This window comes from Anthonomus grandis, chromosome 10, assembly GCF_022605725.1.
Source record: "Anthonomus grandis grandis chromosome 10, icAntGran1.3, whole genome shotgun sequence".
Taxonomy (NCBI): domain Eukaryota; kingdom Metazoa; phylum Arthropoda; class Insecta; order Coleoptera; family Curculionidae; genus Anthonomus; species Anthonomus grandis.
The window spans coordinates 14,119,301-14,142,415 of NC_065555.1; the positions used below are offsets into that span (position 1 = coordinate 14,119,301).

The window sequence follows — 23,115 nt, forward strand, 5'->3', positions numbered from 1 at the left end:
GGTATTGGATCAAATGATCTTGGTGGCCTCTCTATCTCATCCTTGATCATGACCGATCTAGTATAAAAAAGAAAGAGACAGCTCTCTCTTACTCACATGCAACTTTTTCGGTTTATCTTCTTCCAGCACGCTCTTCGTGCGATCTAGGATATTGCTGAACCAGAAGATATCTGATCTAATTAGTAACATGACATTCTTCTTGAGAATTAGGTCAATTAAAGGTTAGTCACTTCGTCTTCATCATATTTTTAGGATAAGTGGCTCCCGGACTAAAGGTTTTTAATAGTAGATAGATTCATGAGGAATGAATCTATCTACCTTATCTGTAGATTCGTTGATATAAAGTTAAGAAGAAGGATTAAGTGGGAGTAGAAAAATATGAAAAATAACCTCTTTCTCTAATTTCCCCCTACTGACACTTTTTAGTTTAATTTTATTCTAGGGACAAATAATATAAGAAATTTTAGAAGCCCTACATCCCATAGCATATCTCATCCAATTTTTTAATCTAATTTTTTAGATAAAACAATGATGGCCCATGGAATCTATGTTGTTTCTTGGGTGTTTACTTGGGGTATCGTGCAATTAGTCCTTAAGAGATATTTTAAGCAAATCCGTAATGGTGTGGTGGCCTCTGTATAGAAAGATCAATAAAGAGCATAAATTTTGTTTAGCAAATAATATTTTTCTGGAGTATTGTACTTAAATTTCGTTTTTTATTCAGCTTTATACCTTCATGTCTTAAAGTGCCCTCACGTAGTACGGAATGGCATTTTCAAATATATAATGAGACGTTTCGTCTTTTTGCTACGAATTTTACGGCTTAAGTAATTCGTCCAAGTGTTATGCAAAAAGCCATCATCAGTGCTAAATTCTTAAGTACGCAATTAAATAACTTTGTTTTGTACTAAAATATTTATTTTATGTCTGCATTATAAAAAATGTACACCCTATATAATATGATCGTCAAATTAACATTTAATACACACCTACGACACTAAAATAAAACAATTTCCACAATTGGAAATGATATTTACAAACTCTTAAACATACAGTAGTCACCTAATATAGTTCACAACATAGTTATCACAAAGTGACTACTGTCTATTTTTCTCTTATTTAATTTAAATTAACAATTTTGTGTAAATATATGTAGAAAATACAGGAACAAATTTAGTGGAAAGAACTAAAGGAGCTCCGTCCATTTACCTCGAGTACTATCACAGCGCAGCCTACTGCGACGCCTCCCTCCCATCGATTACCCCCACCATCGTCTGTATATAAACACTGCCCACGAGTCCATCAGTTATCAGTTTCTTCTCAGTGTGTGAGTCTGACGGACCTCTGAGGAAGTTTGATAGAGTAGAGGAACATATGTCTTGTTATAATCCTAACGTCTAGGAAGGAAACATTTTTCGTAATCTGAAGAAAAATCATTGGGATGCAGTGTAAGAGTTGGAAATCCGATTGAGGTCGAATGAAGATATTTTTTGTCATTATTCTTCAAATGGCTTAAAAAAAGTTTACAGGTTTCAAAGAATGCAGTCTTGGCAGCATTCATTTTTTTAAATATGAGGATTTAGTATGGTAGTTGGAAGTCCGATAGATTTTGAAAAAAAATGTTTGTCATACAGTCTAAAATTACCTATTTTTTTCCATGATCAAGTTCAAATCAGGAAAAAAAACGATTAAGATTCAGTATGGGAGTTTGATAGAGGTGAAAAAAGATATTTTTCCTTATTATTCTTTTACTTATTCAAACAATTTGGAAAACCTTCGCGGGCGTCTATATAGTTAATGGAATATGAAATTTATATTTATATAATCAAGTCAAAATCAGATAATACATTATTGGGACTTGGTGTGCTGTTGGAAGTCCGTTTAAGATAAAAGAACCTGTTATTTTTTAAAGAATTGGAAAAAAACCTCATAGGCTTTTATCCAATAAATAGAACAGAAAAATAATTTCCCAATAATAAAGTCAAATTTAGAAAAATTAGATTTAGTACATGGTAGTTTGAAGTCTGATAGAGGTAAAAAGAAGATAATTCTCAAAAGGAGTTTTAATGATTTGGGAGTCAACGAGAGAGATTTCTTAAGAAAACTCGACACTTTTGGGAAAAATTTTATTAAACCTGGAAATTTCTCATGGAAGTCAAAATCAGAAGCGAAATTATTGATATAGAAGAGGCAAACATTGCTATAAAAGACCTGTCTAGAAATTTTTTATTTAATAACAGAAACATGGTTTTATGAGGTGTCAGTTTAGAAACCCTAATTTAACTAAATCAGATTATCCAACAGATTATCTGAATTATAAAAAGATAGGCCTTGGCTTCTTACCACTGGCCTCCAAAACAACCCGATCAAGGTAACCTCGCTGGAGCTGTGGCTATACAGGATCTTTTAAGTTGAATAGTTTCAAGTCTTGAATCCCTAGCACTGGCCTCTAAAACTACTTGATCTAGCTCCTTTTTACTGCACTTAAGTAAAAACAGTGTGATAATAAAAAAAAATATTTAAATATTGGAGGAAGCTCTACAGGACATATCCTTGCCCGTGGAGAAGCTAAAATGATGTAGTTTTTTGGCTGGAAGATCTGAAATATGGGAGCAACAAGATTATTAAATGTATATAAAGAAAAATACACAAGACCTGAACTTATTTGCTAAAATACTAATACGCAGTAAATGTCAGTTTCATAGGCACAATTCCTATTTGTAGTTAGTCACCTAAAGTAAGATTATAAAAATGTGTAATTCTGCATGGCAGTGGCAGCATCAACATTTTTTACAAAAAGTTTTATTTTTTTTAACAACCCAAATTTTTTTAACTCATGATTTTCTCGAAATTCTAAAAACCAATAGTTATTTGACCAAAGCTTTTATTAAAAAAATAAAACTTTTTGACTTTATAAATCTAAAATAACTAATATAATATTTTTAAAATAATACTATATAACTGCAATTAATTATTAAACCATGGACTAAAAACAAAAATCTTCTATAAAATATTGAAAAAAAAAATTTTACTCTTAGAACTAATTTAAAACTAAATATTAATGAGATATTTAATCTAAAAGTTTTGCCATTACTTTGTAATCTAAGTGCGGCGGCTGGGTGTCGTAAATTTTCTTTCCATTTTCATCCATGTAATCGTGGTAATTAACTGACTTTTCCACCCAGAATCCCTGACTTTCCGCTACTCTTTGAGTAAATAGACTTGTTGCATCTGTTTTCATTAGCTAGAAATAGAAAATACAAATTTATGCATCTCACATAAAAAATTAGTATTAGAATCTTAAAGTTAAAGTTAGATTAGATTATTCTAAAAAAGACAAAAAATTTTTCCTAAATTTATGTTTATAATTTAAGTGGATATCATGGACAGAGCCTTGTAAATTTAATGATTGCATTCTTTTTTTATGTTCTTCTTAAGTAAAAGATCAAATGGTTTTTACTTTTTAATTACTTTTTAATTCTTACAACCCAAATTTATAAAAATAGGTACATCGTGTCCATTTAAGTTATGCACAAATATTCATAAAAAACGGAATGCATCATCCAACGCAAGCTCAGAAGTTGTTTTCTTGAGAATATTTAAATATTATTATGCTGAAATAGTTGGAAAAAAATTAATAAACATGTAAATCTAAAAATGACTCAAAAGAATGACAAAATTTACCGAAAGGTTTAGCTTTTTTTTAAATAATTTTAATCGCCATTAGAAGAAGTGTTTCTAGATCGATATTATAGATTTGTTTTTTTAAGAGCTCTTTTATATTAAATTGACAAAGATCGATGTTAAAATTATGGGTGAATATCGTAAGAAAAATAATCAATATGCCTTTCGGACTAACTGAGAATATTTTAAGATTCAGAACGCGTCTTTTCTATAAATTATTTTATCTCCAGGTTTGCAGGTTAAAATGTGAACTTGTATTTGTATATATTAATTGGTATTAGTATACTAATTTAGTTATAAATCACAGAGAAAAATAATAATACAAGGGAGCATTAAAATACAGCTCTTGCCATTGAAATAGTCGCAAAACAATGCCTATGCCGTAAATATTCTATAAAATAACAATTTATATAAACAGTCACAAACAGTCATAAAAGTATTAAAATATAACAGAACATACAGCAGAGTACACAATAAAACAACAAACTAAATTATTATTGCCATACGGGCTCTGTAAAAAAAGTTTATTTTCTTCAAAGAAGTTAGTTATTTGACCTTTTACGATGGATTCGTCAATTTTAGATAAAATGGGCAAGATAGAAATTCAGTTAGATTAATCGTCAGCAGCTCTCTTATTTTAAAAAATAGATGTCATCTTAGCTTTTTTAAGTGCACTGGGCAAAATGCAGTTATGCAGATATTAATAAGCTTTGTGAGAGGATAAGTTATTACTTAGACTAGTAGGTAGTTTAGACAAAACGCATTCAGCAATTTTTATAAAGAAGTGATTAGATTTATGAGCATTCACGCTAGATTTGGAAAATTTGATCGACTAGTACTTCGTTTTATAATATTTCACATGGCTATCTCTGGTTTATTTGCCTAGTACCATAACATTATCATATGCATGCATCTTTGCTTCCTGAATTTTAGTTTGATACTAAAACTTTTAAGTTTTTAAGTTGGGTTGGTGGAAACAGGGCTGGACACTGTTTGCTTAATAAGTGCAGGCAGCTTCAAGGTCATTTCCTTTAGCTCATAGCAATTTAAGTTTATACAATCTAGTTTTTAATGAAAAAAATCAGTAAGTGTGCCACCAATTTCTGTAGCCTGACATCAATATCAAAATAAGACTCACTGACAAAATCCCAAATAACTCCCTCAACATTCTAGTGACATGTACGTGACATTCTAGTATGGTCAAACAAATGATGCACTTTAAGAGGTTTGCATAAGAATTTGGGTGCAAATTGATAAAGATATTATCTATAACCGACTTATGTAGACCAAAAGGTTGTAATAGGGAACAGAGTTGCCTTGAGTTGCTGTCATTGTTATGAAACTGAGCATTAAAATAACCTGTTATTATTGTCTTAAGCGACAGACCCAATTCGTCCAGAATCTAAGCCATAAGATTGAGAAATGCATCGAAACTGCCCAGTATAGCAGATCCTTTTAAGTTATGCCTCAAAACTGAAGTATAGTCAAAATAAATAAAAGAAATTAACCGCTTTCACAAAGATGCTGACTATAATAATATTGCAAAAATTTAAATCTAAAATATTATCAGACCTGCAAAAATTTCTTGTTGTAAATAAAAACAAAGAACGGGCATGTTTTGTCTATAAAGGCAACATAAGACTAGCAAAAAACTTTTTGTAATATGGAGTACTGTGTACTGCTAGCACTACCTAAAGGAATATTCTTTTTTCAGTCATTTAGTCGTGCTGTAATATTTAACGAAGCCCTAAACTATTAGTTTGAATTTTCTTTTTTGGTGTTTTGGTATTATCATTATTATCACTTTAGAAAAATCTCAAAAAAATTGTGTTTTTTTTTTCAATTTAAAAGCCCATTCTTGGCCCAAGAAACAAACACGATTTTACTGAAATGATGTCTTTCATTGTAGGTGACCATAAAACCCTAAGAAAATGCATATTTTAAGCAGTACTGGCAAAATAAAATAAAATAGAGGTAGGTAGAACCTCAAAAACTGAACTATTATGAAATATACAACATGAAAACGGAGTCATGGACGATCGTTATAGAATAATATTTTTCATCTACCCAAAATAGTATTTTAGTGGGAGTTGATGTGATAAAAACTTTAAAAAATTATTTTCTGCATACATGTGAAAACCCATGTCAGATCAAAAAAAATTCACCATACTATAAATTTCTAATATTTACAGATTTGTTTTAGTGCATAACCTAAAAGGATCTGATATATTTATTAATACTAAACACTGAATGATATGTACAGGGTGTTTTAGAACTATGGGATCAAACTTCTAGGGGTTGCTCAGTGCAACAGTAGAATCCATTTGAGTATAGGAACCCATGTCCGGAAATGTGTCACTACGCCACTACGACCCTAAGACGCGTTTAAATTTAGAAAAAATATTAATTACCTAAATAGGATCTGATGCATTTATTTTTACCTTTTTTATATGATACTATCACAACAATTATTAAAAATGTCTTCCTCCAACCTCAATACACCGATTTAAACCCGCACATGATTTCGGCGGACTACACTAAAAATTTGATCCTCGTTTTGAATGATTTTAAATGCTGCTATTATTCGTCCAATTAAGTCTAGCTCTGATTCTACTGGAGTTTCGTACACTAAAGACTTTGCATGTCCCACAAGAAAAAATCGAGCGGCGTTAAATCGGGTGACCTAGGAGGCCAAGAAACTGCTCCACCTCTGGCAATCCAACGGTGCCCAATCCGCTGAGCCAAATACTCGCGTACTTGTACAGCAAAGTGAGCCGGCGCTTTATCATGCTGAAACCACATTTGCTGTCTAACGTTTAGTGGTTAGTTAATCGTTCCGGTAGAAGGTATGTTAATTATCCCAATTAAATAATCATCAACAATGCCTGCCCATACGTTGACAGACCAACGATTCTGATGTTTTCTTGGAAAAATTGCATTAGGATTTTCTTCGTCCCAAACATGGCTATTCCTACTATTAAAAATACCGTCTCTTATAAAAGAGGCTTCATCGGTCCACAAAACATATCATAAAAAATTTGGTTGTGCAATGATGTGATCCAGAAGCCCTCGACAAAATTGAACTCTAGTATGATAATCGGCTGCAGTCATACCTTGAACTTTCTGGAAGTGGTAAGGATGGAGTTGTTGCTCGTGTAGTATCCGCCAGACAGAAGCGTTACACGTATTCATATTCTTAGCGACGTCACGTGTGCTATTTGATGGTTCATTGGCAACTCGCTGAAGCACCTCTTCTTCAAATTCGATCGTTCTTACGGTTCGAGCAACACCAGTATCATGCATCTTGGTCTTAAACATGCCTGTCTCAGCGAGCCGCCGATGAACCGCAATAAACTTTTTGTATCCAGGATGCTGTCGTTCGGGATAACGTTCATGATACAACTGCGATGCTGCTCGTGCATTGCAGTTTGTTGCTCCGTATGCCAAATGCATATCCGCCAATTCTTGATTGGTAAAGTTTTCCATCAGCAATAAATGTTTAATAATTGTAAGCTATAAAATTTTTAAACATGACATTGTGAATTGATATTGATAAGCGTTGATTTTAAATAATTGTTGTTATGGTATCATGTACAAAAGGTAAAAATAAATGCAGCAGATCCTATTTAGGTAATTAATGTTTTTTATAAATTTTAACGCGTTTTAGGGCCGTAGTGGCCTAGTGACGCATTTCCGGACATGGGTTCCTATACTCAAATGGATTCTTCTGTTGCACTGAATAACCCCCAGAAGTTTGATCCCATAGTTCTGAAACACCCTGTATATTAATGATAAAAATACAAATATTTACAGTATCAGAATATAGTAGTGTTATCAAGTCTGTTCAGCAAATGTGTCTCAGTGTTGATCCAGATAGAGATACATGTTATTGAAATAATTCAGTTTTTGACAGTGCATTTCAGTTAAGTTTAGTTCATTATCCCGACTTTAAGAATACTGAAGTCAAACCCATTAGAGGCCAATTTAGTCCAATTATCATTCCTATTATAACCCATGTATTTAAAACAATGAAATATGATGAATTTATGTTTCTTAGGCAGTGGAAATCCGCCATATATTTACTAGTAGTAAAAGTAACTAATTCCAAAAATGACTTTCTATTCTATTTGAGACTAGTTCGTTACGTGTTGTTTTAAGAAATTTTGAAAAAGTAATTTGTCCTCAAATCTTGCGCAAAAAAATAAATGTTTTTACCAATGTGAATCTGGTTTTAGAAAAGTATTGAGTTGAATTACTGAGCTGAGCATTTTGGATGAAATTGTATTGATAAAGAAAAACAGTTTGTTGGTGTTCTTTGATAATTGCAAGTCATTTGATACGTTGGATTTACAACTTATGTGTACTGAACTACACTATTATGAGTTCAAAAGTAACACCATTATACTGCTTAATAATTATCTAACATAAAGATCTTAGCGTATTTTTATCAATTAAAAGATTTTAAATATTCTTCCTACTGTGAGGGCAGTTCCTCAAGGATCAATTTTCGATCCTTGCTTAGTTACATGCACAGTTACATTACAGAGCGCAGTTAATCATCAGCAAAGTTACAAGAATTTGTTGATGATAGTCAATTATTTGGAAACTGAAAGGGTAATAAATCAATGCCTAGATGCTATTTATTACTACTCAAACAAAAATGGACTTGAATCCAAAAAAATCTGTAATTGCTAAAGTATCATAAAAAGGTTACTTTTCATTGTAAAATTTGTACAAAAAAAACTAGGTGAAATGCTGATACTTTTTTAGATGAGTTGCGGTAACTATGTTTACGGGCCACCCATTAATTGTAAAACCATATATAAATTGCCAGAAATACATGTTGAAAAGAGATAAAACTTGTATTTTGCTTGCTTTTTAAATCAACTTTTAATTATAAACACCTTCTTGTTTTCTTTGTGGCTTTCGTTAGCAATAACCTTAATATTTCTTTTCTTTTTTCTGTGCTAAGAAAAATAAAATATGGTGGAAACTGAAAAACAAAATTCAACTTTTTGTCCATTTAATGACAAATAAAATCCCATCTAAGATCTCAAATCGTGGACGATCGTGATAGAATAAAATTTCTCGTCAATCCAAAATAGCATTTTGGGACACAATGGAAAGTCAAAATGTGGTATAAACTGTAAAATTATTTTCTGCATCCTACACCGTGAAAACTCATCTTAGATCGGAAAAAAAAATCACCATACTGTACAATTTTTATATTTATAGATTCAATTTAATGCATAACTTAAACGGATCTGATATATGGATTATTATAATTTTTATTGTCGTTTCTAAAATAATAGACGTGAAATTTAAAAAAAGTATTGTATAGACTTAAAGAATGAGACAGTTAGTAATAAATAATTTAAAAAAATTATGTATGTTATAATAAAAACCATATTTTATGAACTATTTTTCTAAATATTAATAAAAACGCTTAAAAATACTAACTTTAAATCCGTTTTTTCTAGCAATAGCTTCGCTATGCATAAATAAATCCTTGGCGATTCCCTTTCCGCGATAATTGGAATCCACCGACAATATTCTAATATCGAATATTTTATCCACGTTGTATTTTGAAAACAGGTCCAGTTCCATATTAACGTCGTTAAGTAATCCGAAAATTCGTCGATATTGTAAGTTTTCGATGGCGTTCGTTTCTTCTATGGATTTTTCGGTATCGCCTTTATTTGATACCCCGTTGAGAGCAACCCCGGCAATCTAAAAAATTACAATTTATTTACGCAGCTGTTTTATTCATTCGGGAAAAAATAGGTGATATAGACTGGAAACTCTAGAAATTTCATTTATTTATACTATTCAGAAGATTTCAGAAAACGTAGGCTAAAATTAAAATAGGATTATTTTTTTTATCAGTGATTTCTGGCTTTAATCAGCTGAGACAGATTTGTTGTAAAAATAAATAATATTCTGATAAGTAATATTGAAGCCTTAATCTACAACCGATAATACATATCCATCAAATCCATTATTACTATTACATTAACTACCTAATTGCCTATGCATGTTTGTGAGACTGCAAAATCTCTTTACATGTAAAAAACCTTAAACTTTTATACCACAAATATTTGTAATCACAATTTCTAATAAAAAAACTATTAAAAATATTCATCGTGGCATATTTCCCGAATGCCTCGGGGAATATCCAGATCCAATAACTCGAAACTCTTCAAGGAAAATGCCATTAAAGAATTCCTTCCGTCGTTCGCACCTTCGAATATTGAGGTCAACCTGAGGAATTTCTGGAAATTTATTTCATCGAACGCCGCGCTATATTTAATAAATATTTTGTATTTATATTAATGGATTATATTGGGAACATTATAAAGTTCTTTAATTGCATTTTTTGCATGTATTTTTTACTAATCACTCTTTGCAACGATAAAGTGGTTGGTACCTAATTAAAACCGAATAATTGCATATAATCAATATCTTTTTAAACCTTCTCCATATTTCTATCCACAGCCATCAAAGACATTCCATCTTCCAAGGTTTTGAGCTCGTGGTGTTCCAGTAAAGGGCATGGGATTCCATGTAGGGCGAGCCCTACGGCAGCATTCAGGGGTTCGTCTGGAAAGCTTACGCGAAGATGATCGATGACGTCGGAAAATCGGGATTTTGGTACGATGACGTATTCTAGCATGTTGGTTGCTAAAGTTTCTTCTAGAGAGGTTAAAAATATTGTTTCTACCTATAAATAAAAGAAAAATTTTAGTTTTTATGTAAGAAATTATTGATAAAATGTTATTTTTCTTTTGAGTAATCTAAATCATAAAAAACAGTTAGCATTAAAAAATGTATTATACAAATAATCTTAGGAAGAAGTACCTATGGTTTGTCACTTTTTGAGTGTTCTTGACCACAGAACTCATAAGAAATATTAAAATTCCTTATAAAAATATATATTTCAATAAATATAATATTCTAATTTAAATCCTGTTATATACAGAGTATTTGGTATTTGATTGTGTCTGGCAATTTAAGAAAGGGGGTGATAAGTGAGATTATTTTGACCATATTTAACACTATATAGTGCTATACTAAGTATCACGGTTTTCGAAATATCATCGTTTTACCGAATTTGGTGATGGATCGATAAATGTTTTAATTAAACATTTATTAATTGTTTTATCTGGTTAATGATTTTTTATTGTAAATTTGAATGTGTGTTTGAATGATATAAAACACGTACTAAATTCTACATATGATAAAAAAAATTGACTTATTTAAATATACAAAACGAATTTTTGAAGTATCTAACTTCGAGTTTATACGCGAATAACTCAAAGTGTGTAAATAAGATATTCGGTCAAATATCTTTTAAAAACCTCTTTTATCTTTGTTTTTTTTTTATTATTATATCACATTCTAACACAGAATGTTGATTCTTTCTTACTACTTTTAGTAGGTTTATTTCGCTCCGCGAGGAACAAACTTACTCTTTAGAATTTGATTATTTCTCAACAGCTGTCAACTTCAGTATTTTATATCACTTACTTTGTGATATTTTTATTAAATATTTTGATACAATGGCTGCTTTTTCGAATGCTGAATATGCTGTTATAGTATTTATGTACGGTAAAGCGGACGACAATGCAGCAGCTGCTCGAAGATTTTATGCTGAAAGTTTTCCTCAAAGAAGAGTACCTCATGTGACCATCTTCGCTAATACCCACTATAGATTTAGCAAAACTGGTAATTTAAATCTAAAAAAAAAACTGGTAAATTGGAGAATTTTATGGACGGATAAATCCAATTTGTTTCGCGAAGAGATTACTAATTTTCGCAACCTGCATTATTGGACAGATAAAAATCCTCATATGCAGAATGAGGTTTTGAATGAAGCCTCTAAATATAAGAGATCAAATCATATTTAATATTAATTAAGATAAAAAAATACAATTAATTTATATTTATGTACACAGGGCAGGGGTAGGCAGCGACTGAATCGGGGAAGCGCAATTTTAAGCACAATTTTATCATTTTTTGGTAAAACCAATTTGTTACATAGATAAAATTCAATTTGCATTAAAGAAATTTACTAGTTTTGTCTTTAGCGCTCTCTCAATTATTTTAACCAAATTGGAAACTAGTTTTTATTAAATTACTTTTTTATGAATTATAGATAATGCCATGTTATCTTTAATATTTGTAAAATAGGTATTAAACATTTTTGCAATATTATGCAAATTTTGTTTAAGTCTATTATTTTCGCCCTTAGAAAATTTACTGATATCTTTACTTTGGAAAAATGTATTTACAAATATTCTTAAAATATAATGTTGCTGAATGATGGTTAATAATAAAAAACTAATATAAAGAATTTAATTAGAGAAATAATAATATATTTAGGATATTGTGCCTAATCTTATTAACCTGTTTTTATGTAAAGAGGTGGTCCTGATAGGATGTTATTCCTATTAGGCTGAGAAGTAAGCTGCTTTTAAAATTATGAAATATGAACCGTATTAGTGTTCATTTTATCAGATTAACCAATTTCTCTATAAATAATGTATGTATATCATGTAAAAAGATGCAAAAAGAAAAAATTGCTTGAAATTAAGTAAAATTGATCAGTTTTGGAAGAACATTCACGACTTTTTCAGCTTTGACATACTTTAGAGTTTCTTTGTTATTTTAATATTCTTTAAATGAATAAAACCATTACTTAGTAGTTCATGTAAGTTATATTTTAAACAAATGCCAAAGCTTTCCCATGACCATGTCGTTTATAGATTTAAAAAGAAACACTCATCTGAAAACAAGTGGCCGTAATAAGGTACAGTCCAATTTCATTAAGAATCTCTGAAGAATCAACTATATAAAGAATTTTCTTATTTTATTTCAGACAGAAAAGGTCAATTACTGGAGCAATATTCCATCTCTTGCAGTTTCATATTGAAGTAACCTTCTGTGACCTTTCGAAGGTTTTTGATAGCATATCTAATAGAATCCTTTCTTAATAACTTAAATTTTATGGTTTGTCAAGCACTTCTTTGGATATATCTTGTGGGACGTACTCAAAACAACTGCATAAATAAGACTTTATGGAAAGTATGAGATTAGCAATCATAAGATTATTATTAATCTTTAGGGGCCGCTCGTCTTTATAATCAGAGACTATTGATATTAAGCCCAATGTCTTTTTTGCATTACACCACTACTCTCTATGGAAATGACAAACTAGACTTAGAAAGGATGATGGAGGTGATCGTTTCAGGTTTGGGCAGATTGATTTAGCAAATTATTGTTTTGTATATTAATATACAAGATTTTCTGGATTTTCAAGCAGATGTTTTTATTGGAACTTTGACATATGTATAGTCAAAGGCTCTATTCGGAGTAAAAAATGTTCGAGTACGCTCAAAAGTTTAACTTACAAATTCTCAAAGATATAGCCTAATCTAAATATCTCCTTAAGCTAAAGGATATCAAATATGGTGGTATATAAATTCCTTAAAGAATCAAAGATATCAAGGTCAACCTTATATTTAAATTGTCATATGCAAAATTTATTTTCGGATTTAGCATTTTTTTGGAAAAACTGTTTTATTCAAAAACTTCGATTAACATGTATTATTACCTGCTATAAATATTAAATACTTGATTGATCCTGAACAGAACCCAATCTATGCTGATTTACTTTTATTTCAAAAACTTTAATTAACATATTTATTAACCGCTATAAATAATTAATACTTGATTGACTTAAATTTTTTTATATGATTTTTCTATGGATTTTTTTTTAAGTAAAATACCTATTTTCTTTATTTGTTTCCCATTTTATAGTTTGACAAATGGTTACATCTCATATATATTTAAAAAAAATCCCAAAAGCGGTTTTATTTAGTTTATTAGAATTTTATTGGCAGGTTCCATTAATTTTTTTTATAGAAAACTAAATGCACTTTTTAATGTCATGGAGTGTGTTCAATATTTGGTAAAAGATTTACATTTTTTATGTTTTGTGCCTTATTTTATTATTACTGTGTTTATATTATCAATATTATTTCTATGTCCAGTCAAAAAAATGTATAGAAAAAAAATAACACAATCTTAACCTTTAAAGTTCTATACTCGCATTTCCTGGGAATATGGATTTTTTTTTCCAAAATGAAAATTTTTCTTGGTATAATTTACATTCTTAGGTTATTAACCATTCTTATTGTTTATAAATTATTTAGAACATTTTATGTATATTTTTTTTGATATGATTTTCCCACTATTCTTATAAATATGAAATATTTTTTTAATTTATTTTTAATTGATCTTTTTACTAGTTACATTTTTTTTACAAATTGCCTTATATTTTAATAAGTTTGCATATTTTTTTTAAATATAAAACTGTACTTAAAAAAAACTTCAATTTTTTAAATCTGACTTCCTCAAAATTCAAAAATATTCCTGGCATATTTCACATTCTTAGATCAATAACCATTTTTATTTTATTATTATTTGTAACTTTAGAATAATTGATGTACGTTTTTTTGACCCGATTATTTACTATTTTTATCAATTTAATTTTATATTAAAATTTAATTATAAATTATTTTTAAGGAATTTGCATATTTTTTATGGAATGCGTGAAAATGTCATTCGTAAACCCTTATAATTAAAAGACCCTTTAAGCTGAAGCTCTTAATGAGAAATAAAATTACTTTTTTGAGTATTAGAAATTATATCTATGTACTTACATTTTTCGAGTTTTTTTTGTCTTATTTTTAATATTTAATAAAAAAATATGTAAAAAGAAAAACACAATCTTACCCTCAAAGTTTCATACTTGTATTTCCATATTTAATTAATTTTTCTAGTGTTTCGAAAAATATGAAAAATTAATTTAATTTTCAGTCCGTCTTGCTGTTTTTATTTTTTCACAAATGGCTCCATTTTCAAAATATTTTATAAAATATAACAATAATTGTAATTTTTCATGACCAGTTTTTCCAAATCATATTTTTTTTAATAAAATGGACATTTGGTTGATGAGTATAAAAATAACAATGTTTGTTCTAAATGTAGTGGTAACAATTTAGTGTGGTAATTGTGTTGTATCAAATCAGCGGTATAGTCTTAATTTAGATTTGAAATATTGTTTTATTAATAAGTATTGTTTATTTTAACTGTCAGGACTACCTTAATAATAAGAATATCATTATTTTATTAATTAATGATTGGAATCATATTTTTGAGCAAGACTTAAGTTTTACCGTAAATAGATCCATGTGAATTAAATATGGATTGGTACAAGTTAGTTGGTAGTTTTTATAAGATTTGTTATAAGATATAATTTGATATAACTACCTACCTACAATAGGTCATTACAATAAATCTTTTAATAAACAAAAATTGAGTGGAATAGAAATATATCTAAAGTTGGCATGGAAGCCATAGAATAGCATGGAATAAATGGCATATGTTTGGACAAAAACTTAATTACTGCTAAAACTAAAGAGAAGGATACGAATAATCTGTATAAAAGTGCTATGATAAGTAAAAATATGCGCACATGGAATGAATGAATAAAAGGCAAAAAAATATGATTATTAACAAAATTAGAAAAAAAAATTATAATTTTACACACAAACGATAGGCTCAAATAAAAACAATCCAATAGAGCTATGGAAGAATCTAAAAACGTTATTGCCAAGAAAGAAACAAACCATATCGGATGAAATAATATTTGAAATTAATACCAATGAGGAAAACATTGCTGATAAATGCAATATGCCTTATACAGCAAATTTGATACCAGATTTTTTTATGATAGAAACTAATATCGTATTTTCTGATTGAAAAAAAAACATCAATAGTAAAATTGAAGAAAATATACGAGTTTCGCCCGATCTCGTATATGTGAAAAACTACTGGAAACATGTGAAAAAAGCAATTGCATAATTCTTAGTCCAAAATATTTATTAGTACGCAATTAATCTGGGTTTCCGGAGAAACATTCATATGTCGATAGCCTGTAAAACGGCAACTAGAAATATTTTATTATCAAACCTAAAAAAAATAAAAGTTAGAAAAACATTTTAAAGTGGTCCAAGTTCGATTGGCGCAATCGACCTCAACGTGTAGTGTACAAAAAGTTGTGCGTCTGAATCTGTAAATGTAGATTATAGAGAGCCTTAGAGTACAGTGTTGGACCCATTATTGTTCTTGTTGTACATCAATGATATTGTCCATGTAATAAAAACCTGTAAACTGATTCTATTTGAAGATGATAAAATATTGTATATAATTGGCAAAGATATACAAGGAATGTTAAGACGTCTAAATAGCGAACTTATTAAATTATTTATATAGAAAATATTATAAGTATTATCCAAAAATCAAGAATTTGTACTAAATTAATGTAATAAATTAATAGCATACTAATGCTATAAAATAAATTAATCGCATATTAATGTGTATAACAACAGCCCACAAATGTAAAAAATCCAATCCAAACAAGGGTTTGTTAAAGCCGAAACAGCATACGTCCTGGCTACGTAATTTTTAAGTCATATTTATGTTCATACGTCTATTGTTATAAAATTAACATATTAGATACGTACTTTTGGATAAGTAATTAGTACATTAGATACGTCCCGGAGACGTATATAAATGTATATATAAATACTTACAAAATATTTAGCTTTTATGGATTATTAGAAGATTACAAGAATTAAATAAAAACATAAATTTTTGATAAAAAAAAACACAAAACTATATACTAGGAAAGATTTTCTTTTTAAATTTACGTTTTTTTTAATATTTCTAACTTTCAATATTTCTATTTTCAGTAGGATAAATAGAAAAACACCTTGCTTCATCTCTTTCCTTTGATTAAAAAAGACAAGAAATTCGATATATATTAGACAACAACTGTCAAATGGAGGTGCCTTATTTTTAAAACACTAATATACTCTTTAAATTTAGTTAATTTATATGTTGGCCTGGTAAAAAAATTAGTAGGCATATGATTTCCAGAATATTTAAAAACTATAGATAAGGGAGTATTTGCCATAATAATATATCAAAATTCTCAAGATTTGTCGCAAAAGCAATTCACTATTTTTGTAAGTAAGGATCAAATTGATAGTGTTGGCAGTATTTAGGAAAAGTGACAGATACAAGAACGAACGCCCTTCCTCCAGTCGGCTTCACTATTGGCATTATATTAGTTGTCGTTTTGTAATAAAAGTTTACACTTTTGTGAATTTCGGACTTATTAAAGTATTCAGCTTGTAATAAAATTTTCTTATTATACATTTGAATTTGCTGTTTACTAATTTTAATAATAATAATTTTACTGTTTACTCAAGGATAAGAACGATCTATTAGCAGCTATAAGAACTCTCTAATATGGTTTATTTACTTAAGCACTTATAACCCGGATCATACTTTCTTAAATCAAATTAAAAACATTTTTATAATAATCTCTTCTATTTATAAACTTTTTTAATGGGTCGTAATTAAATTAGTAGGTACCAAAAATTTTCCAAAAAAAAACCAAAAATTTTTAAAAACAATTTACTATAAAAATATTTAATCTTTGAGAATCAAATAATAATTATAATAATAATAATAATAATACTGTTTATTTATTTAGCATATTGCTAAATACAAGTACAATAATAGATATTATAATTTTTTAAAACATATTTACAATATCTTGATAAAACTAGTAAATATAAAAGTAAGCGAATAAATAATAAATGAGTAAAATACAACGTTAAACTACACAAATATTAAAATTAGATATGTACCCTCCTAACAACCGTTTAAATTATCTTATATAACTACATTCCTTAATATTATTTGGTTACTTATTAAATTCGATTAAGTATTTATAAAAATTAGAATTCATCATTTTGCTAGAATAGCATCTATAATAATAATAATATGTTTATTTAGCATATTTGCTACATATATGGTAAAAAGCCAAGATTCGAGAAACTACAAACTCAATAAAAAAATAAACATCAAGTAAAATAGGTTCTTGCTTCTCAGCATTATAATAATTAGATTCACTTGCTGATAAGAGTTGCAACTCAGACTATTATTAAATTGATTTTTTTGACATAGAAGTTGCAAATTTTAAAAATACTATCAAAAAATATGGACCTAATTGGAACAATGTTGATTCTGATATAGACACATATATTCCTATTCAGAAAAACATTGAAGCTGATAGCAGTGTTAATGGTCATTTCTCACAAGAAGCAGACTCTAGCTTATTCAGATGGGTCCTTATCCACAATATAATACTTTTCGCTATTAATGATCTTTTAAAATTATTTAAATCTCATTATCCTGAGATACCACTTAATGTAAGAACACTCTTAAGAACTTCTAAACAAACACCGATTAAGCTAATTGAACCAGATGAATATTATCATTTTGAGTTATCAAATTGTTTCACAAATCTTTTTGTTGGTTTCGACCTTAAAAAAAAACAAATTTATTGAAATTCTTGTAAACTATCTTTCTTTAAAAGCTCAGGTATCAATTATTTTTAACAATTTTATGCGGCATTTTTGGTTCGAAGAATCATATTGGTTTGATAAGACTTTATCATGAAAGTTAAAAACCAAGGGAAGCTAATATACTTTTAACTGATTTTGTAGATGAAGCAATACAATTAATTAAAAATGGTTTTTAGTTTAAAAATCAATTATTTGCCTTTAGAGTCAAACGGTTTGTTTCTGATGTCCCTGGCAAGACATTTATTCTACATACAATAGAACACTTTGGGTATAATTCATGTACGAAATGTAACACAGAGAAAATTTTTCTTCATAGAGTTTTGGTTTCCACAAATAAAAAAAATTGAATTACGTTCAGATTGGGGTTTTCGACGAAAAATGAAGAAGGTCATCTCAAGAGAACCTCTTTGATTGAAAGGATTCCTAAGTTTTGGTTAAGGGATTTCCACTTGACTATATGCATTCAATTTGCTTAGTGATGGTAAAAAAAGCTTTTTAAATTTTGGTTTATTGGAAATTTTTCAACAGTGAATTACTAAAGAAACAAATTGCAAACATCCCTGTTAAACTTAGTCAAAAACCAAAAAGTCTTATAGTATAAGAGATGGAAAGCTACGTGTTAAAGTTTATTTTGTCTCATGATAGATATGTACATTTTTTCCGTTGGAATACTCTTCATGTTGAAATTAGAATACTGTCCGGTACTAGGAATTTAGTTTATATTGATAATACAGAAATATTGCTTCAGTATTTTGTAGAATCATTTATTGCATTATATGGTAAGAAATTGTAAGTAAGAACTTATTGCACATTACTCAAGGTGTAAAACCTTATGACATTATCATTAATTTTGTTTTTTATTTAACACTTTATTTTTTGGTATAATACTTGTTTTCCTATTAATTTTTATAAGAAATTAATTATTCAGAAATGTACTGACATATTTGTACTAAATTCATTTGTCAAAAGGTTAGTTATCATATTAGTATAAATATAGAAAGAAAAAAGAAGACATGAAAGCTGTATTCCTCGATTCTAAAATAAATAGATTTAATAATAATTATATTAATAAATGTCTTTTATTTAAAAAACAAATAATTTGCATTTCTAATTATAATATAGTTTTATATCATAATATTATCAACATCATGTAATACGGTTTTGTTGGAAGAATCCTAAGGTTGTTAGTTTTGCCATATTAAAAGATAATTTTCAAAAATTAAACATCAGTCACTTAATATTAAGTAAGTATATTACAAATTCTAACTTTTTAATTAAAGAGGAAACTTTTCCTATTTAATTAATAACTTGCTTAAAATAGTATTTTTTATTTAATTATCGTTTTAAAAAATAATTTCAAGGTACTACAAGCAGGGATTGAAAGCTTGCAAAGAAAATTGAATACTGTATTTTACAATGGTTGTGAAAAACAAATGATAGAATTAAGACGAAACGAGGGTAGATTTCATTTAAACTTTTTTTTCTGTCTTTTCTTAACTGTTTATTTTTGAATTTGTCTTTTAGATATAAACATGTTTTTTTTTCTATGTTTTCTTTTTATTATCAGCATATTTTCAGTTTTATATTTTTTCTCTCAAATACATTTTATCACACAAGAAAAGGGGTCGTGTAAACATCCTAGATACGTAATATTATGTTCCATAAATGACGTAAAATGCCCTAAAGGTACGTACATATGACGTTGAATCCTGCAGAACGTGGATGTCCTATATACCTATTATATATCATGGAGTACAAACAAAATACGTCTTTAATACGTATTTGTGCTGTTTAAGAGTTTAATAAACTACCCGCTGGCATTAAAAGCTGTAATAATCTAAACTAGTACAAAAGACTATTGAGGGCATCTATTCGGGCTAAATTTTAACTGCTTTTTTGTTTTTAACTGTTTTTTAATTTTACTTTATTTTTTAGTTATGCGATCTTATTCTTTCTTAAGTTATACGTAGGTTACTTTCAGATTTAAGGTTATTTTATTTATACATTTGCGAATATATTATTTTACCTTGTCGTATAATTACTATTTGTGATATATTGAGTTTTTTTGAGTACTTTTGTCTCGATTATTGTTGTAACATTTATGGTAAATAAATAAAGATTACATTATATTAAAAAGATAAAATGTATTTGTTTAATATTATACCTTCAATCCTTGAAGCGAACAAGTAAATTTTGCCCTTAAATATATAATAAGTAAAATATTGATTCATAAATTTATAGTAATTTATTTTATTTTAATTTTATGATAAACAACTTAGTTTCTCATATACAGGATGTTAATTAAGTACGGTAAATAAATTTGATAGGCGATCCTTTGATCAAACAAAAAGTTTAAATAAACATGTATCCACAACGGCTATGTTTACGAGATACATTCTTTATCCAATTTTGTTCTAATTTGGCGGTATAATTTTTACTAGTAAGGTGTTGATTAAATGCTAGTTTAATTTAATTTTGTAAACTGACTTTTATGCCTTTTTTAACTCTTTATATGAACTAGAATTATTTATAATTTTAAATATAATTTTTTGGTATCTTCCTTAAGTTTCAAGAAAAAATTTAATACATTTAATTACATATCTCTAGAAGGCTAACAGCAACAATCGATTTTAGTAAACACTTAATAAAATTGCATTATATTAACACTTAAATTAACGGCTTTCACTTAAGTCATTTCACTTAAGTAGATAATAATCAAGGATTGGAAAACAATTGCAACTTTTAGTAAAAAATTTGACTGTTGTTATCTTATTATTATAATTCATTATTTATGCATTATAATTTAACATACATTATTAATTAACAGCATGTATTTTGAGAAAATTGCCTTTTTTTATGAGAGCTGTATGCCTTTAATTCTTAGTAAAAAATACTAGGATTTTTCGTAGGTTTTTCCCTTTATATTCTATCTTAAATCAAAAACAAAAATATGTTAAACGAATAATAAGCCCTTACCCTTCAGTTCCGAATCACTTTCACGGTCTAAACGCACTGATTCCCTATCTGGAACAGAAATCTGGATCGTCACAGAGCGGCGATGCTGCCCTGTTGCTTCTATAGCAACGAGCTCACCGTCCTGCGCCTTACCAACTGATGATTTCGCAGATACATATCTCGTTTCATCCAATTCCGGAAAATTTCACTAATTGACTCTTAACGCTTTTTTAATGGTATCGTCGTTATGATCCCAGTATTTAATTGGATGGAAGCGTATTGGACCGAGTTTAAATAAATCGTATTAAGAAGTTCGTTCGGTTTTGTAAGTAGGTGCTTTGTATGGCGTGCGGGGATTAATTGAAACAATAAGGTTGATTAAATGCTGTAAAATATTCGTAAAAGAATTTGGGCTTTACGGTGGCATAGTTTAGATTTAGACAATAAAAACAAAAAAGAATAATTATATTCCCTGAATGTTCCTAGGTGGTTCTAAAAAAGGAGATAATTCTTGCATCTTTATCGAAAATTATTAAAACGTAATGAAATTATAGTGCGCCATTTAAAATTGTTGACTTTTAGGTCTATTTTCGGTAAAACCGGATCAACGATCCAAATTTTAAAATTCTTACTTATGACGCCATGGCTAATGATTTGGTCGTCACGCGGTCTGTGAATATTATATACCCGTCTCATTCGTTCTCATAGAGATTTCATTAAAAAAAATTATGATGGAGGAACGTTTAAGATACGAACATCGTATAATTTCGTAATTCTCGAGAAGTTAATATAAAAGTAATATAAAAGCATCGATTCCATTAATAAAAAATAAAACAAATTATTATCACTTTTTCATGCCTTGAGTTTCTTTTGCAAAGTTTCTAAAAATTACGGTTCTTAAGGAAGTTATTTTTTGTATGGGCTTTTCTATCGAACATAAGCACTTTTAATAAATTTTTAGTAGGTCCTTTATAGGTCCTGATCAAACAAAATTTAATTCAGCAGAACTTTAACCTAAATTTTTAAATTTTCGAATCAGTTTTTGTAAAAAACTAAGAAGAAAACGAATTAATAACAGCTAAAAAAATTTATTGGTTTTCATTATTATTTTTTATAAAAGAAATATATACCGTAATGTGGGGCTACTTGCCCACCCCGGGGTAAGGGGCACACCACGTGTATTTTTGTTTACTTTTTTTTAGGTTATGTTATTTTGTGTTTTATAGCCGGCTTTCTGTTGTTAGAGGTAAATATAAATAAGTATAAAAGTGGTTCGTACGTACAAAAAAACTCCGGGAGCAAGAAATTACCGGAATTACTCAGAGAACGCCTTGCGCCAAGCGGTAGATGCAGTAAAAAGAAATTAGCAGCCGAAACTTTCAAAGTAGACTACGTTAGGTCAAAGACTTCTTGGTGCACACTCGAAATCAGTTGGTCGTCCAAAGGTTTTAAGTGATCAAGAAGAGGCTCTCATTTCAAAGACATTGGGTGTTGTAGCAAAAGTTGATATTCGTGACGTAATAAAAAAATTTTTGGACAAACAAGGAAAAATTGTTCGAATATTCAAAAATAACTTCCCTGGACCTGATTTCTTACAATTATTTATAAAAAGAAACCATTTAAGCGTTAGAATGGCTTCAAACATAAAGAGATCCAAAACATTAGTGGATCGTAATGAAGTTTTAAATTTCTTTAATAATATTGATTTAGCAATTAGCGAAGTGAAAAGCTCAAATTTTGTATAACTATGATGAAACCAACGTTACAGATGATCCTGGGTCCAGGAAGGTGGTAGTGCCAAGGAACACGAAGAGAGTGGAAAGAGTTCAGGAGCATTCCCGGGCTATGATCAGTTTAATGGTTTGTGGAAATACCAATGGAGACCTTTTACCACCAATAATTGTATATAAAGCTTTGAATCTTTATGACAACTGGACGCAAGGTGGACCACGAAGACAAAATATGCGAGCAG

The 23,115-nt window shown here is 28.9% G+C and overlaps 1 protein-coding gene across 3 annotated transcripts in view; it reads right to left on the minus strand.

Annotated features, from left to right (window-relative positions):
• Positions 1–904: 904 nt before the first annotated feature.
• LOC126741039 (arylalkylamine N-acetyltransferase 1-like) overlaps positions 905–23,115 on the minus strand; it is a 44,585-nt gene continuing 22,374 nt past the window's right edge. For 2 of the 3 annotated variants that reach the window (XM_050447311.1, XM_050447309.1), the window contains exons 2-4: positions 10,157–10,405; positions 9,145–9,414; positions 905–3,244 (exon numbers count right to left, since the gene is read on the minus strand). In XM_050447311.1, coding sequence (XP_050303268.1) covers positions 3,071–3,244; positions 9,145–9,414; positions 10,157–10,357 — 645 coding nt within the window. In that variant the 5' untranslated portion in view covers positions 10,358–10,405 and the 3' untranslated portion in view covers positions 905–3,070. Of the gene's footprint in view, positions 3,245–9,144; positions 9,415–10,156; positions 10,406–21,164; positions 21,298–23,115 lie in introns of those variants that run through there. The other variant, XM_050447310.1, reaches the window with a different exon arrangement.